This window comes from Perca flavescens, chromosome 14, assembly GCF_004354835.1.
Source record: "Perca flavescens isolate YP-PL-M2 chromosome 14, PFLA_1.0, whole genome shotgun sequence".
Lineage (NCBI taxonomy): Eukaryota > Metazoa > Chordata > Actinopteri > Perciformes > Percidae > Perca > Perca flavescens.
In genome coordinates, this window is record NC_041344.1 from 24,722,811 (window position 1) to 24,741,257 (window position 18,447).

General features: G+C 42.5%; 1 protein-coding gene across 10 annotated transcripts in view; it reads left to right on the plus strand.

Annotated features, from left to right (window-relative positions):
- LOC114567948 (growth factor receptor-bound protein 10) overlaps window positions 1–18,447 on the plus strand; it is a 63,177-nt gene that overhangs the window by 34,768 nt on the left and 9,962 nt on the right. For 7 of the 10 annotated variants that reach the window (XM_028597233.1, XM_028597232.1, XM_028597234.1 and 4 more), the window contains 4 exons: window positions 3,042–3,297; window positions 3,897–4,020; window positions 14,265–14,421; window positions 16,687–16,802. In XM_028597233.1, coding sequence (XP_028453034.1) covers window positions 3,042–3,297; window positions 3,897–4,020; window positions 14,265–14,421; window positions 16,687–16,802 — 653 coding nt within the window. Of the gene's footprint in view, window positions 1–3,041; window positions 3,298–3,896; window positions 4,021–12,770; window positions 12,848–12,876; window positions 13,376–13,841; window positions 14,088–14,264; window positions 14,422–16,686; window positions 16,803–18,447 lie in introns of those variants that run through there. The other 3 variants (XM_028597239.1, XM_028597240.1, XM_028597241.1) reach the window with 3 other exon arrangements.

The following is an 18,447-nucleotide window of genomic DNA, read 5'->3' on the forward strand; positions in this document are numbered from 1 at the left end:
GGCTCAGGTTACGAGCCCTTCATTTATGCTGGGCCTGTCTTTTATGATGATATGACGACATGTGTCTTGATACATACCATGGCATTGACTGCATGTAAGTCAGCCAATACGCTGTACCAGATTTAATGTTTTGTTTGTATTTATTGTTCTGAAGCCTCTTATTTGTTGTGTGTGCTTTTCCTCCAGACTTGCCCTGCTTCACTTCAATAAGAGTTAATTCATTGAGCTTTATAAATACAGACCTATGCTAGTTAGTTAAAGTTACAAGTTCAGAAACTTGCATATCAGTAATGATTGTTAAAGGTGCAGTAGGTAAGACTTATAAAACTAATTATCTGTCATATTTGCTGAAACTGACACTATGTTCCAGTAGAACTACATAAAGCAGGTAATTAAAAACAGACGTACAGCCTGTATTGCGATTTGCAAAAATCCACCGCTCCCTGTTCAGATGCACCAATCAGGGCCAGGGGGGGGTCTAACTGCGTGTCAATCACTGCTCATGCACACACATTCATTCTCCCTTGTGGGGGGAGGGGCTTATGAGACCGTTTTGGGCTTTACCTGAAAGGGGGGAGGGACTGATAAGTTGTTGATGTTCAAATTTTTTGGCTAAGTCCTGGATCTTCACAATCCTACCTACAGCACCTTTAAGAGAGGAAAGCATTTTACACACCCGCACTTACACATCCTGTGTGATGAGTATGTTCAGACCTCACTAGTTTCACTTTCACTTTATTATCCTATATTAAACACTATATTATTATTATTATTATTATTATTATTATTATTATTATTATTATTATTAAGGAAAAAACAGGCTTCCTACAATGCAAAATGTGACCACACTGACAACAAAAAATACAAAGTGATCATGGTACAGAATTAAATGATTTGTTGACTCCTTCTGCAAAAGTACCAAGTGCATGTTTATGATAAGTATAACTTGAGTATTTTTTTTTTATTGCAAATAAAGGAATTCAATTGCACTTTGCCCTTAAAAACCTGAACGCCCAACTCTCTTCTCTGACCTCGAGACTGCCGTCAGAGATTGATGATTGCGGGTTGTCGTGGCCAGGGACAATGAGCGCTCATTCAGTGTATTCTGGGATATTACAAGAATGAATTGGCCACACTTGTATGGTAGGTTTTGTTGTCAGAAGCTAACCAGAGTGCTGCTGCAGTTCATCTACGTACATTCAAAGTCACAGTTGGTAAAAGAGAAGGAGGAGGCATTTTTATGCTATATGTCCTCTGGCTTCACCGACTGAAGCCAGTAGTGCAGTGTGGGCCAAGCCAGCAACGGGAGGAGGGAGAGGAATGCCAATGAAACCATCATTATCCTCTTAAAGCTGCACTAGGCTACATTTTTATGTAAAACTCCTGCCGGCTTATCAGCCTTAATCGCAAAGTAGTGCTTCAACGGGGAAGAGGAAAAAAAACATTCCTATTGCCAAAATTAAGATGGAGAATAAGATTTCTGGATATTGAAGTTCTGAAAAGTTACATTTATCGCTCCACCTGCAGCATTCAATGTGTAATAGGCCTTTTTCACAGAAGCTATTTTGACATGTTACAGTAAGAAAAGCATGTGTAAATAATAAAAAATGAATGATGGCTGAATTTCATTGAGCTGTCTCCTTTCCTGGTATTATTCATGTGGACTCACTAATATCTGTGCTTTTCCTACTATGACAAGTACAAATGTAAAAAAAGGCCTATTCCAGTATATTGCAGCTTTACTTGTGCTCTCTTGTTTTTAATCTATGTGTGTGTGTCCCCGACCCAACCCATGTCCCACTCATGAACCCCAGCAACTCCTTCTGTCCCAGAATTGTGTGTGTGTGTGTGCGTGTGTGTGTGTGTGTCGTGTGTGTGTGTGTACCTCTTTGTGATCTGAGATCAGACGAGGAGAGTCCTGCTGTTTTTTATACAGCAGCTTTGTAGGGCCATGTTCGTGTATATGCAGTACAATGTGTACTTTTTCATTTAATTCTGTATAATTACATGCACATGCTCAACAACACTGCATAGAGTACATGGTGTCCAAGGCTGTGTGTGTGTCTGCGTGTTTTGGTGCCCTACTTTGTCCTGATCGTGAACGTTCCCCGAGTGCTGTAATTTCTTCTGACAGGAATGTCAGGAATTCTGTGTGTGGTGTTGGGGTGGGACACACATAGGACCAAAGGGCTTTGGACAGACACATGTACGCACACACATACAGAAACACAGGCCGTAGCACATACCACACTTGTAGGGACATTTAACGGACATACTAAGTCTTGCACTCATCTGCCCTTGACCTAAAACTGGCTTTATGAGAGATATTTCAATCCTGCTAGTACACTTTTCCCCACTAGCTGGCAGTGCACATTAACTTGTAAGAAGTGTATGTTTAAAAAATCCAGCACAACTCCATTTGTTTCTGAAGGGCAATTGATTTTACAGTATTAAGTATTAATCCTGGACTGACTTCAGTTAATTAATAACCGGTCAGGTTAAAAGACAAGCACTGACTGGCAACTGCCTTGTTGACTGTCCTGCAAGAGCAGCTCTAGAGAACCTTTCACCCTGGTTTGGTTTAGTGTGGGTTCAGTCTGTGGGTAACTGTTGGTTCCAACCTACAGTGCTTGATGAACAACTCAGCCCCTTGAATGACAGGTTTCACATAATCTGACCAATGGGAAGCTAGCGAGTTAGTCTAATACACAGCCATTGGAAGAAATCCAAGCCAAAGTGAAATCCAGCACGAGGAGTAGTGATACTTCAAAACAAGGCTGTGTGTTCTCTCTGCTCTTGTGCTTGATGGTTTCTGGACCACAATGGGCTTCTGACAATATTTAGACTGTTGACTGTGTTAAATAACAACTAATTAAAGGTCAGAATGATGTGGCATTTTCTCAGTATGCACAGTAGGAGTTTCACCCTAACAGGATCCTCCTGAGGCGAGTGGATCTGCTGTCCTGCAACTTTTTGCTCACTCACTTTCTTCTTCCACCCCTCTCCACCTCTCCCATGCCACCGTCCGCCCGCTTCCACAGACGACGATGTGGATCTGGAGCAGCTAGTGAACGACATGAACTCCTCCATGGAGAGTGTGTACTCAACGCAGGCAGACACGGCGCTAATCCTGAACAATGGCCATGTGCATGCTCCACACCAACACCACCACCACATGCACCATGCCTACGCGGGACACGGCCAGTCCCACCGTCGTCACACCACGCCCTTGCTCCCTTCCTCCCCCTCCAGGGAGAAGCTGCGGCACTCTCAGCCCATGCACATCCAGGCCGTCAGGTAGACAAACATTACCTGTCCCCTGCATCCATTTCACTCTCTAATGTTGAGATAAAGACAGCTGGCAAAACTGAAAATATGTCTAAAAAACAAGATAGGAAGAACACTCCTGTTTGTCTTTTGAACTGTGTGCTTTTGTTGTTTTGTAGAAAATGTAAATGAAGACAATAGGACACTCTTTGAAAATCACGTGAATTAGAAAAGTGTTATTAATTAGCTTCTAAAGCATTTTGATGTTAGTTTTGTTTTTGATTGTGATTTTAAAGGCCACGAACACTTTGCTATTTAAGCTAAAAGGCAGATTCCATTGGGGCCCTACATTAAGTCAGTGCTAAAAGCTAACTTGAGATTTGAAAATATGACTACTTCTAAGTTTCCAACCGACCAGTCCCACTATAACTGTAGTTTAAAAAAAATATATACATTTTCAAAAAAATACCAGAGACTTAGAGCTGGTGGGGAGCAACTTAGGCCCGGTGGGCCACCAGGGCTTGCAATACACTGGGGGAAACCCTGCGGCATCATCATGTGTGTGCAGTATTGTCAGTGTTGCAATGACTCGCCAGCCATGCCATTAGCGTATGTGTCTCCCTCTGCAGGTGCCTGCAGGAAGAGCATAGGCTGCGTCCAGCCTCCCTGCCTGCCATCCCCAACCCTTTCCCTGAGCTCTGCAGCCCAGCAGGCTCCCCCGTGCTCAGCCCCATACAGGCCTCCGACAACCACGTAAGCACACCCCCTACCACATCACTGGCACTAATACACACTCGCTGACAGTGTTGGGAAAGTTCACTTTCTACATGAACTAGTTCAAAGTTCAGTTCACAAATTTTAAAATTAACTAGTACTGTTCATAGTTCATACTTCAAAATTTTGAACTAAGTTCACAGTTCCAAAAATTAACTAGTTCCTAGTTCTTTTTTTCCATATGTTGCTGCGAGCTATTATTTTTCAAAATTATTGCCACAGCCCATGTAGAACCACAGACCGCAATTATTTTATCAGTTCAATGTGCCGTTTCAGGTTTGCTGTGGATGTGACTGAAGTGCGGATTTTCTTTTTGAAAACCGGCAGGCAAAGTTTGCACAGAAATGTAAGATTTTTCCCATCCTCACCGACCTTGTCCTAAAACTCGTTTAAATGATCATATGACGCCTCCATGCTGCTTTTTGTTTTGATGACGCGGTGTGACGCTGGTGGCTGGTGTTGCCAGATTGGGTGCTTTTTCCACAACATATTAAGGGCCTGTTTACGGTGTGTTTTAGCCGTGTTTTCGCCTGGAAGGCTCTATAGAAATCTGGCACCCTATTGAACGAAGTTAAACTGAGAGAGCGTGCCGTTCACAGACACCACAATGAACGAGTTCACAGTAACGTTCATCAGGCAGTAATACAGTACGTTCAGTTCACGTTCGCCCAAAATATGAACGAGTTCATGAACTATCTGTTCAATGAACTGCGTTCAGGCACAACACTGCTCACTAAAATTATACAACTGGCTGGAGGAGGCAGGTAGTGTGCTAGTGTTGGAAGCTTCATGACTAACTATCTTTCAGTGCTGGGACAGGATTAAAAACTAACCTCGCCAACTTTTTTGTATATGTTTCTGAAATGGTTACTGGTTAGTATCACAATAGTTTTTATATTTTTTAATATTTTGGACTCCTCGTTGTATTTGATGTCCTTTACTTTACCGTGTGTGTGTGTGTGTGTGTGTGTGTGTGTGTGTGTGTGTGTGTGTGTGTGTGTGTGTGTGTGTGTGTGTGTGTGTGTGTGTGTGTGTGTGTTGTGAAACCCGCTGACTGGCCTGTTATGTTCAGGTCAGAACAGCATGTGTTGACTTTGGCAGAGGGAGACAGTCTTTCCTTCTATTACACAGCTCACCCTGGGTTATCTGACTGTACTGTATGTGTGTGTTCTTGTGGAAGCATCATTATCAATCACACACACACACACACACACACACACACACACACACACACACACACACACACACACAGTGACCGACATGTTTTGCTGTGGACGGAGGTGAGCAATGTCTCCAGGATGCTGCAGACAGAGCGCAGACTTCCGTAGCGGAGCTGGGAGTACGGCTGGGAACGTCTGCAGGTCGGATCTCTCTGAACCTTCTGAACCCGTCTGCCGGCTCTGGCAAGACAGGCACCCATTTCCGGTTCACACGCTTTAACTGTGTGTGTGTGTGTGTGTGTGTGTGTGTGTGTGTGTGTGTGTGTGTGTGTGTGTGTGTGTGTGTGTGTGTGTGTGTGTGTGTGTGTGTGTGTGTGTGTGTGTGTGTGTGTGTGTGTGTGTGTGTGTGTGTGTGTGTGTGTGTGTGTGTGTGTGTGTGTGTGTGTGTGTGTGTGTGTGTGTGTGTGTGTGTGTGTGTGTGTGTGTGTGTGTGTGTGTGTGTGTGTGTGTGTGTGTGTGTGTGTCTTGCCCTTCCTTCCCCCGGTTAGAGCCTCCTGTCCCAGGAATGTTCCATCCCTCCCAAAGATGTTTTCAGGATGCCCACCCTGAACAATAAGAGTTATTTTAGATACTCACCCTTTCTTGCACACCTATCATTACACGCACAAGTGGCAATATTCAGTTCACACGCACACAAAACATGTGATAGGATTATTTTTGCATTTTGTTGATCTCATCTCACAAGGTCTGGAGAGAGAACAAGTTTGCAGTTTGTACAAAGAATCTTTTGTGTGCGTTTGAGTCTGTGAGAGCTGACCAGATGTTGCATCATGTCTCTTTCCCAGAACATTTACATCTACATTTTATCCAGTTTAGTTCATTTATATATTGTCTTATGTATCTTATTGCTATAGAGAGGAAAATGCATTTGTATTTTGCTATAAATAGTATATTTACATTTAGATATTTCTTAAAACTGCTTTGCATATGCTTTGTATCTGACATAGATGACACATTTCTGCTATAATTTCTCAAACAGATTATGGCTCAGAGGTCTGGCAGCATTTTACTTCTTCTTTACTGCATTTTTCGTAGCATGTCAACAGGTTGGAGTAGGCAGGAAATTCTTCAAGACTGCTTATTGGCACAAAAACAGGAAGATGGTAGTATTTTTCCAGCACGAACAGCGATAAAGGTCATGGAAAAATCACTTCCAAAATTCCATCATGTTTATCACTGGCAGCAAAAGAGAAACAACAAGCAAAGGAGGTGGCTGGAAGACTGATAAATGTGTGGCTGGAGGTGATGGGGATCATGGGAAATGAAAGCCACAAGTGTGAATAAACATCTCCAGTGTAATTTGATTAGTTCATTAATCAAAGTGATATGACGGTGATACATTAATGCTTAAAATGCTACATGGAGCAACTTTGATTGCATTGTTCGAGGGATGGCAATGTCGGTTCAGACTAAAATCAGCAGCTATTGGACAGATTGCTGCTATAGTGGCAGACAATCAATGACCGCTCAATATTGGCCGATGGCCTGGTGTGTCAGGGCCTTAAGCCTTACATAGCTGTTAGCATGGCTGTAGACTTTTAGTCTCGTTTAACAATGTTATGACTAAACCAGCCCCAGTATTAAATGGCCTCCTTTGGTGGATGCGTGTGGACCCATCATGTACTTTAATCCTTTCTAATGCCATGACTAGTCTTCTGCTGATTAAATGAAACTTTCACTGATCAAATCACTTAAGTTCAGCAAGACCAGCGTCACACTGGCCACGACTTTAGCTCCAGACGTCAGGGCCTGTGTTGGCATGCTATGTTGTGTAATGCCATATGTAAGCTAACAGAAAGGCTACTGAAGATTATGAAGATGTTTGAGTACATGTATGCATGGATGTGTGCAAGTCAGTTTTGTCCAAGCTTTGAAGATGGCTGACACAACAATGTGTTCGTCTACAGAAATAGTTGCATCGTTTTTGCATTGGCATGGTTTTATCATAGGATCTCTCCCTCCAGCTCCCTCCAAGGGAGCTTATATTATGAGCCAGTAAAACTGTATACGGTATGTGCGTGACATGACAGGTTTGTGGCCGGTTTCTGATAACATAAATGGATTTGTCCTCAGGGTATCATGAACAGATAACATGATGCTGCGTCTCCATCAGATTTTAGAAACTAGTTTAGGGGATCTTATTTAACTCTTTGCATGGGGTCTAGTTGCTGCTGCTTCCAAAGACTGTTCATTAGTCTGACTTAATGCTGAACTCTGATAGCAGCCGTTTCCCACGCATGTTGTGGCAGTCTTACACCATACATTTCAGTAATGTTACCCCGGCTTTGACAAGAATTTGGTCAGATCATGTCTTTCATCACTTGGCAAATGGGTTTGCTTTGGCATCATGACTGCGGCAGTAACGCAACTCCTGCCTTTATTTGTGGCCAGAGACACGACATTACAAACATCAGGGACAGCAGGGAGGCCCAGTGGTTAAAGAGACAATCTCTCAACTCTGTTTCAAGCCCCCTGTGTTGGCAAGCATCCAACCTGCTGAAGTCACTGACACTGAACCCCTTAATTGCTCTTTAAATGACCCTGACCCTGAGGAAAAAGAGGATGTGAAAGAGTGTTATTCAGTGCATGATCTCATTATTAAAATATTTGGTTCTTGCGAAATTTAACAAACATTTACAGTCTGATCAATTGGGTGTTTTTCTTTTTTAGCAATGCCAGCACATCTAGGGACGGCAGTGTTGGTCGGTTTGGTCGGTCCACCACTTTGTCCTGACTGAAATACCTCAACAACTATTCTGCAAAGACATTCATGGTCCCCAGAGGAGGAATCCTAATGCCTTTAGTGATCTCCTTTTCCTCTAGCACCGCTATGTTTTTTAGTGAAATGTCTCAAAAACTATCGGATGGGTTGCCATAAAATTTGGCACAGACGTTAATGACACATTTTGGAGATCCCCTGATTTTTCCTCTAGCGACATCATCAGAATAATTTATTTTTTTTATTTGTCTTTGATATCTAATACATGTCTGGAGTAAAGGTTGTGATGGAATTGTCAAACCTTTTCCCCTTCATCCTCCTTACTTGAAAGAGGTGGCTACATTTTTTTTTTTTTAAGTTTTGCCTGGTTGTCTTTTTAATAGCTGGTCTGTGCTTAGTGATTTGATAATACTGTATTTTACTATATGCATTATTTCTTTTAATGGTGTCGCTTATTGCTTGAAGAGAGTTTTAATAGCGGATAAGAAAAGTTGACAGTACTTTTAGACATATTTATTTATTTTTAAATCTATGGCTACAGTATATATGCTGTAGCAGTGTCCCAAAAACTAAATTAAGGTTCTAAGTCAGAATCACACACTCTCCAAGTTTAAGACCCATACCTCCCTTTCTGTCTGTGGTCAGCTGATGATCTTCTGCACGCAATGGTCTGCTGACCCACTTGAATCAGATAAGGTGCATGTGTGTGTAATGAAGATTTACAGGACATTTTGAGTTTCTGCCAAGCAGTAAATGTTTTCAAGCACGCACGCGCACACTTGAATGTGCTGTCGGAGGATTACATGAGGAATGTCAAACTAGAACTTGATGAAGCATTCAGTTCTTCCTGTAGAAACTATACAACTGCAACTAGATAATGATGAGAACTGATTGTTTAAGGCACCTCAGAACCTCGGGTGTCTGATGAAACCATTTATAAAATTAGGCTTTTGTATATGTAAATTCCTGAAGAGGGAGTTTTCTTGGGATTTTATCATATAATATCAGTGATATCGTACTTGACCAAACTATGCAGCACGCATTCATTCTGTGGATGCAGAGCTTTGCGTTTCCTTCTCAGACCACACAAATTGGATTAAAGATGATTGGTGAATGGGATCTTTGCATGGAAAAATAAATCACTGTGTAAACTTTTCTGCCAAATCTAAAGTTTTATTTTTATATATGCCAAGTTCCTTTTTATTGGATAAATTGCACCAACGCCCACATGACTTTATTTAGGAAAAACTTTGGGTGATACTTACACAAGAAGGGATTCCCAGGACTAAGTATTAGACGTCTATCAGTCATTTGGAGGCTTTCTGTCTGACTGTGTACACTTTGGGAGAGAGAGAGAGAAAACGAACAGTGTCACGCCAGTGTTGGGTCATGGGAGTGGAGTGGAGGGGGGGGGAGATGAGCTACTCACTGAGGGTTTGTGGTGGCGCTCCAGTGAGGTGAAATTGAGTTTGGCCTGTCTGCAGAGCTAATCAGCTCTGTCTGGCTTGAAACCCGACCACTCGCAGACATGAAAGACAACTGATGCAGTATTTAGACCAGGGTGGGAAGTCACCACCGACCAGCCTTCAAATGCTGACATTGGTGATGGGTGTGTTAGTCTACAACGGAAGCCTCCAACAGTGGTTTGTAGTTGCTGGTATAATTCTACTATTGCAGGACAATCTAAGAATTGGCTGTTAAATGAATATCTGTAGCCATTTAGTAAAAATGTTTCACCATTTACAGTAGAATAATTGGCAGGTAATATATACATCTTCAGAAAAAAATAACGGTAACTGATTTTTGAAATTTGTCCGGAAGTGATACTAAACTAACCAAAACCCCACTTCAAAAATATCCGAACTATCCCTTTTAATTATTCCGAAACATTACTTTTCATACGTTTAAGCCATTTTGTAGTTAATGTTTCACTGTGTTTGATGGCATTTTCATCTTCCAACTTCTATGAAGCCTCAGATAACTGACAGCTACCCTAAAACTTAAACTTGTAAAAACAAATCAGGTCCTTAAGTGTTAGTGTTCCATTTACCTCAGAAGTCAGAAGGCTGAGCTGGGAATGACGTCACACCCGAGTTGATCGTGTTCCATTAAAACAAGTTAAATTTCACTGTGGGGGTTTGCTCTATCTAATGTTAGCGATACCATTTATAACAACGCATTAGGCTGTTTTGTGTATAGAAAACAGCGTAGCATGTCCACAGATAGAAGTTGGACACTGTATTTAAGACCGATTTAATGATACACAAATAAGACGGAAGTGCTAATAAACTGTACATTGTATAGTTTATGATAGAGTATTTGTCTATTATAGTGACTTTGATCAAGATTAGACCACATTTTATGGATACATTGTGTATAAATGTAGTTAATTGTAAAGGTTTTACTTTCTTTTTCTTGGAATCATTTTTCATCACACACTATATTTCTTTGTATGCTTTACTATGTTTTCCATACTCCAAGTAATTGCTTGCCGTTAATTTTCTCTGGTGCAGCAAAAAAAACGTCCTGCCTAACTGAACTATTGCCACTTATGCTTTTTTTGCACTTTATGCGTTTTTATAATTTTTCTTCCAGGTTTGTTTTCCTGCTGTCAAACTACGTCAACCTCTAAGTCCAGTCATTACATTACATGCATTTGTAAGTTTTATATTATTGTTTGCCACAACGGTTCGTAAATAATAAAACATCCCAGAATAAGATAGTGGCCATCACTACCCTTGCACCCCCTTCCCCCCACCCCATCTATGAATGAATTAAGATTGTTTTTTTTACAATCACTTGGTCGTATTACTGTGGAACAGATCTGCTCTGGCTTAAGACAACCAGTTTACTACCTGTGTTAGCTTGTATGAGTGTGTGCATTTGTTGTATGTATGTGTGTGTGTGTTTGCCTACAGCCTGATAGGTTTAGGGGCCCATAAACCTCTTGGTCAAGTGGGCCTGACCCTGGCGCAGATTATTGTGTTTGACCTCTGACCCCGTACACACTGTGCTAGTGTGTATGTGTTTGTTTATAGGCATACAGGTGTCTGTCATGACCCTTGAATCCAATATGCTGTGGCTCCAAGCCAACCCCTCTACGTGTGTGTGTGTGTGTGTGTGTGTGTGTGTGTGTGTGTGTGTGTGTGTGTGTGTGTGTGTGTGTGTGTGTGTGTGTGTGTGTGTGTGTGTGTGTGTGTGTGTGTGTGTGTGTGTGTGTGTGTGTGTGTGTGTGTGTGTGTGGAGGGGGTGGTGCGTTGCTATAAGCAGCATAGGAGACCAATAACCCTGTACGTTTCCACCCCTCACCCGCCTCTGGTGGAGAAAAAAAGAGGGAAGTGGGGGAAGGGAAATCGGGGGGTCTTTAAACTTGTTAGAAAGTTAAAGAACAAGTACACAAACAAATGGAAACAGAAATAGAAAAATTAGAAAGAAAAGGGAGATTAAACAGAAGGAAAGTGAGCTTGTTATCTCCCTTTCTTTCACATGTAAGAGCCTAGAGTTATACTGCTCCCCAGATGGCTGCAAAGCTGCAGCATGAGACTGGAGGAAAAAGTCGAGCAAGGTAAAAAAAACTGCCGGAGCTGGTTGTCATAGTTTACATTTTATCTTCCTCTTTTAAATGTGTGTCTGTGTGTGTGTCTGTGTGTGTGTGTGTGTGTCTTTGTGTGTGTCTGTGTCTGTGTGTGTGTGTCTCATAGTTCTCATGCACAATGTATTAGGGGCCAGCTGGGTTGGCCTGCACTCTACACATGCGCCTTATTATGACTCAGTATTGCATTACTGACATTCCTCCATAGCTCTTTTCTCTTTCTCTATTTCTCTCTCTTTCTCCCTCTCTCTCTCTCTCTTGGCAGGGCAGATTTGCTGAGCAACAACCTCCCCACCCCCTACCCCCTCCCTACCCCTCTCTTGACCCCCTCAGCAAAGCCCAAATGCCCGACACGTGATCCCTACAGCTTCATATCGAATCACCCCACCGTTTTCTTTCAATTGCCTTCTTTGCAAACGTCGAAGCTGTGAATGTGCGTTACACATGTTGCTCTGGTCCTAACACTCTCTCATAGTATTTCACATACTGCTGAGGAAGAGGATAGGAGGGAGGGGGTAGAAATTAAAACCGTCAGGCAGCTCAAAGAAAATGTCAGTAGATGCATAAGAATAAGGGATGTGTGTGTATGTTTTCAGTGATTAGCTTAGTAGTTTGAGCTGGTTTTCGTGTGTGTGTGTGTGTGTGTGTGTGTGTGTGTGTGTGTGGAGTTGTGGGCGTGTTTTAGGGAGAGAGACTGTTACTTTTGGTGCGGCGCCATCGGTAAATGGAGCTGATGGTGATCTTTTTTGGGAGGGATGAGAGGATTTGAACGTAGCCCTGAAGATAAGAGTGTAGAGTACGTGACAGGTAGCAGCTCACCTTTTAAAAATCCTACACTGGGTTAATCCAGTGTGAGGAGGAGGAGGAGGAAGGGGAGGAGGAGGAAGGGGAGGAGGAGGAGGAGGAGGAGGACGAGGGAGGAGAGGAGCGGCGGCTCATACCACTCTTCGCAGCTAAGCCTTTATGCTGCCCAGCACGAGAAGAAGGGGCAGGCTGTCTCTCTTTTGCTCTGTCTCTCTTTCACTCTCGTCCTTCCTCTGTCACTTCCTCCCTCTCCCCCCTCTTCCCTCTTACCTCTCTTGCGTTCTCCTTGCCAATCTGTCCCTCCCTCCTTCTCTTCCTGACTTCCTTCCCTCCCTCTCCTCCCCTCCTCCTCCTCCTCCTCCCCTCCCTCTCTCTCCTTCTCTCCCTCTGTCTCTCTGTGTCACTGGAAGGCGTCTCAGTGTGAAAATGCCATCCTGCTCTCCAGACTGTTGCCTATTTCAGGCTGTGGAGGTAAGAGACTTGTGTGCGCGTTCCTTCTTTTCCGGATGTCTGTCGGGAGCTGCGTGTGTGTACGTGTGTTTGCGGTTATCACTTTGCAGCGATGAGGACCTTTGCATTTTTCCACCATCACTGTTTCTAAAACTTTTTTCATGAGCAAAACTCATGCGTCATGAAATCGCTTTTTTCTTACGGGGGCGTGAGGGAAGAGAGGAGGTCTTCTGGCTTTGCAGGGGCAGAGACAATGTGACGTTGTTTCTGGTTGCATTTGGAGTCTCTAAGTGTCTATTTGTCACTGTGCTGTTTTTTTGGTGTCATTTCTAGGCCGCCGTAGCTGTCGGGTTTTGGTGTTTTGTTGGTTTCTACTTTGTGGTGCCAATGTTCGACTTAATTTTCCGTACCCTACTTCCGGGCCTTAACCATCATCCTATTTGTGTCTTGTCTCATGTAATTTTCAACAGTTGTTCCCCGGTGGGTTTGTGTGACATGCAGGGCAGCAGAATCCCTGCCGTGGACAGAAGATGTTAAGTATGTGGGTGTGTAAGGAGACACACACATACACGCGCACACACAGACACACACACACACACACACACACAATTTCCTTCTGATACATGGAAGATAATCTGAGTCGTCTGTGTGGTTTTCAGGCACTTTCCAATGTTAATTTGCTCATATTTATGTGTTGCGCTGCATGTGGTAGCGCGCGCTCTGTGGCGTGGGTGAATCTGCTCATACAGTGGTGTGAAGCAGCTGGTCTGTGGTTATCTGTGCAGCAACACACTCAGAAAAGACAAAATTACACCCGGTTTAAATGTCGCTTTGGGCACTTGGCTGATATGGTTCAAAATGGCGCAACAATGGGAGGAACTCGTGCTTTGAACTGTACCCACTTGCTGCTCCCAGCGATGATATTTTTAAGGACAAAATGCAAGATGTGTAAATACATCGTTTTATTTTACTGTCCAAGTGTAAATATTTGTTTTTTCTCCTTTTCCGATTGCAGATATTCTTGCATGTGACAGAAAACGTGTTATTGTGGTTTGTGCGCAAGCAGGTTTACACGCATATCCGTGGATGTGAGTGAGTTTGGTTTAGCTGTGGACAAAGAACTGAGAGCATAGGGCTGGCCAACCTTTCCTGGATGTCATCCTTCTTCCTTTTTTTTTTAAGCGGTTCTCATGTTGGAGTGATAAAATCATGTGAACAGGACTTTTTAAGAGTGGACTTGACAAAGCACCTGGTTATGGAGGTAAATGTAGCCTCTAATCTGAAACATTCTCCCTTTTCTCTTGCGGATTCAAATTTCCGAAAGTGGCTCAGGACACATTACGCCCTGGGACTCTTATTAGACTTTCTCCTCCCTGTCAAAAGCGACCTTCACTGCTCTTTTATCCACATTCCCATTATTATTCCCATGTGTTTCCAGATAGTGAAGGTGTGGAGTGAGGATGGGGCCGGTAAAGTGGTGGAGATCCCAGCAGACATGACGGCCAGAGATGTGTGTCAGCTCCTGGTCTACAAGAGCCACTGTCTGGACGACAACGCCTGGAGTCTGGTGGAGCACCACCCCGTCCTTGGCCTCGGTAAGAATGTGTGTATGTATATGTATACTGTATATGCTGAGTGTGTGTGCATACAGGCATGGATTTGACTCTTGTGTCTATATTCATGCTCCTTTTGGCAAAAATGGACATCAATCTACGTTTGATACTACTTTGTGCCTCTCTGTATCTGGATTGGTTATGTGCAGTAATGTAGCAGTTTATGATAGGGTGATAAAACAGCAGTCAGGCGACCCACCACTTATATGAGTCAAAATCTGTTACATTATCAGTTATATTTTCCAAAAAGAGCCTTCAGTTTTTTCTGTAAAAGTCTATGTTGTTCTGACAACTGTGAGGCATTAAATCCAACAGGAAGTGTGTGTGTGTGTGTGTGCGTGTGCGTGTGTGTGCGTGCGTGCGGTTGGTAATACTCTCTTGTGTGTATGTTCACTTGAGCATGGCACCAGTGCTTGTATGCCTTCTATACGGCTCAGGCAGGTGTGTTGGTTGTAGGATTAAGCATTTTCCATGTTCTGCTTACATGCCTGTTCCCTACCAATAATTTGCTCAGGGGAAGAGGAAAAACAAAAACATAAGACTCATGATTTGCTTCTTCACTTTTGCAGTGTCTCCATCTGAGGCTTTATTTATGTCTTTATTTTTTTTCCTCCTGGGTCTGTCTTTGTCCTCGGTGAGAATTTCCTACTCCCGAGTCGTATTTTTAGAGTCAAAGGATTGCTTTGTGCTTTGCTGCTTGATCTGGGTTTCTGAAAAAGGTGCACTGGAGAGATGGAATGTGAGGTGAAGAGAGGGAGGAAGGGAAAAAGAGTGAGAGACGAAGAGAGAGAGCGCAAAAGAGAGGGAGAGATTAAGGGGGGGAGGGAGAGGCCTGGACTAAAGCGTCATACCCCAGCTGCAAGGAACCAATTGCGTTTCTCTGTCGGACGAGCCCCTACCCTTCCCAGCCAATGAATCTTTCCTTAACCTTCCACAAAAAAAATCCCCTGCTTGCAGCCAGCGTGTGCGCACACACACACACACACACACACACACACACACACACACACACACACACACACACACACTCACACTCACACTCAAAAAGAACTCAGACATTTCCACCCTTAACTGTAGCCAATATTTTTTCAGCAAGAAAAATGACTTAGTTTTGTATATATATATGTACGAGCATATATATATGTGTGTGTGTGTGTGTCTGTGTGTCTGTGTGCATTTTTTGTCTTAATTAAACAAGACTGTGAGTTAATCTGGAAGGCAGATTTAGTTCTAAATCCCGGTTACTATCATATTTTTTTTGTGTGTGTGTGTGTGTGTGTGTGTGTGTGTGTGTGTGTGTGTGTGTGTGTGTGTGTGTGTGTGTGTGTGTGTGTGTTCATGCAGAACTGGACCATCCTGTCACTATCTATTTCTAAGCTGCCTCACTCTGAGATCGTATACACTCAACTTCAAGAAAGAGGGCTGAACACACACACGTGCTCATACACACACACACACATGCTCATACACACAGAAAGAAAATAATTGTGCCTCTGTGGTGCACAGTGAGCAGGTTAGGCCTGCATGAGCTCTTAATGTGTGGTTGTGTGTTTGTCTGTGGCTTGTACTTTGCTTATGGCTTCGCTGCTCTCAGCAATCAGCCTAAATACATGACATCATCTTTCTGCAATGCCCTCACCACCACCTCCTCCTTCTCCTCCCCCCCTCTCCATGTCATATCACTTCTCTTCTCCACCTTCACCTCCTCCCTCCCTGCCTCACAGTGCTTTTTCTTTTCACAGCCCCTCCTCATTTAACCTCTTATTCCCTTGCTCGTCTCTTAGTAACAGGCCATGTATTTTTATTGCTGTGTCATTGTATACAATAACAGTAGAACTGGTGATGTGTTTGTGCTTAGTAACATTTATCTCTATTTTCACTGCTTAAAAGGCTCATTCTTTCCAATTTATACCAATTGACATCTCAGAATATGCTTTCGATGTTAAAAAGAGAAGAGAAAAATGAAGGGAGAGGAAATGCATGCAGAAGAGCTACTTGTTATGTTGCAGATCATACCTAAAAAAAAAAAAAATAGAGAGAGAGAGAATGATAAAGAGTGGAACTCTAGTTAGTGTCAGTTATATTGTTAAAATGCCTTTTTGATTGAATGAATGATTTTTAACATATGAGTAAGCCCTAAAGCAGTTTACACAGATTTTAAGATGTCTGTGTTTGCCTCCAGTTACATCCCTGAGGAAAACATAACCCCGTTGAGGAGTAACACTGTCCATCTGTGTCCTCATACAGAAAGATGTCTGGAGGACCACGAGCTGGTGGTTCAGGTTCAAGCCTCCATGAGCAGCGACAGTAAATTCCTCTTCAGAAAGAACTATGCCAAATATGAATTCTTCAGGAACCCCCTGGTGAGTCTCTTGCATCCCTAAAAAGTCATTTCTGTGACTGATTCGGTTTAGCACGCATTCCCACACACCCACACACACAGCTGGGGCACAGCCGATTTTTCAGCCTTGATATTTTGGGGTTGGAGCTGCTGATATTTAAAACCTTTTAAATTTGGTTGTTTTAAACCAAAAAAAATCCTAGTGTCTCCAATGAAATATTTTTTCAAGGTGGGCTGATAAACACTCTGTAGCACAGAAATATAATATTTCATTGATAGTCACAACAAGATGACGAGTCTACAGCCACGCTAGCAGATCTTTTAGGCTCTTTTTGGTACAAACGGTCCTTCCAGCTAAATGCTAATGTCATCATGCCAACACACTCATGAACAACACTAAATGTCACTGCTAACATGCTGATGTTTAGCAGGGATAATCTTCACCATCTTAGTTCAGCGACTTAGCATGCTAACATTCATATATACATACATACATATATATATATATATATATATATATATATATATATATATATGACACAAGGATAGACGAAACCAGTCTAACAGAGAAGACCCACTGATGTTTAGTAGGTATGGGCTTTACCATGTTCACAATCTGTTTGGTGTGTTAGCATGCTAACATTGCCACCACCACTGTTATAACTAAAGTATTGGAAAAATAAATAAAACCTATCTGATTATCGGCTTTCCAACGTGATTAAAATTCATGGTGGGCACTAATGTTTGTCAAAATGGCAATCCATCAAATTTGTCTAGTGGTCCAAAGTGGGCAGCTTGGTAGCTAAAAATTTCAAGTTTATCAACATGTTTCTCTAGCAAGTTCAGTATGCACGGATCAATTCCAATTTATTTAAAAAATTTACCTTGTCGTGACGTTTGCCCCTTATTGTCCATAAAGCAGCAATGCTCTCTTTGTGTCATTTGTTTTATTTGGGATATCGCAAACTGGATGCTGATAGCTGATGTTTATGCTGGTAGGTATGGGCTGAATTTTAAGCAAAATGCAAATCCTCCCATGTTCACAATCTTTGTTTGGTGGGTGTTAAAGCATGCTACAACACAAAAACACTTTTGTGTGACACATTGGCACAAAACACAAAGTATGGCTGAGGCTGATGGGAATGTTATCAGTTATGCAAGTACTTGGTTATAACTAAAGTATTGGCAGGCAGAACTTTTCATAAAGTTGGCGATAACAAAGCCTGCCGATTTAGAGTGAAGATATGATTGTCAATTTGACTGTTATTTGAAATAAGTCTGTCATTAGAAACTATTGCTCGGCCCTCTGTAAATGTATAGCTGGACCACCAATCACAGAGCTGAAAGCATAACAGCTTCTTCCTAGCAACTGCAGGGGCAGCAATATTCTGATAGGTCGACAATTCATTTAACCCTTCACATTCCAACACAAACACAATAGGCAGATTTGAAAGGTGTATTTTCTGAAAAACGTTTCGTTTGGATGTTGATTGTCAAATTACGAATTGTTTTAAAAAATGACAACTGATGACTTTTTAAATATTATTTTTTAGAATATCTTAGGCCCTCGAGGGCCCTGAGTGTTCCCCACTGGTTTACCCATTTCTGTCTTCTTCCTGGTGATGTCGAAGCTGAATGCTCATTCTACTTTTGCGCTCTTTTGAATC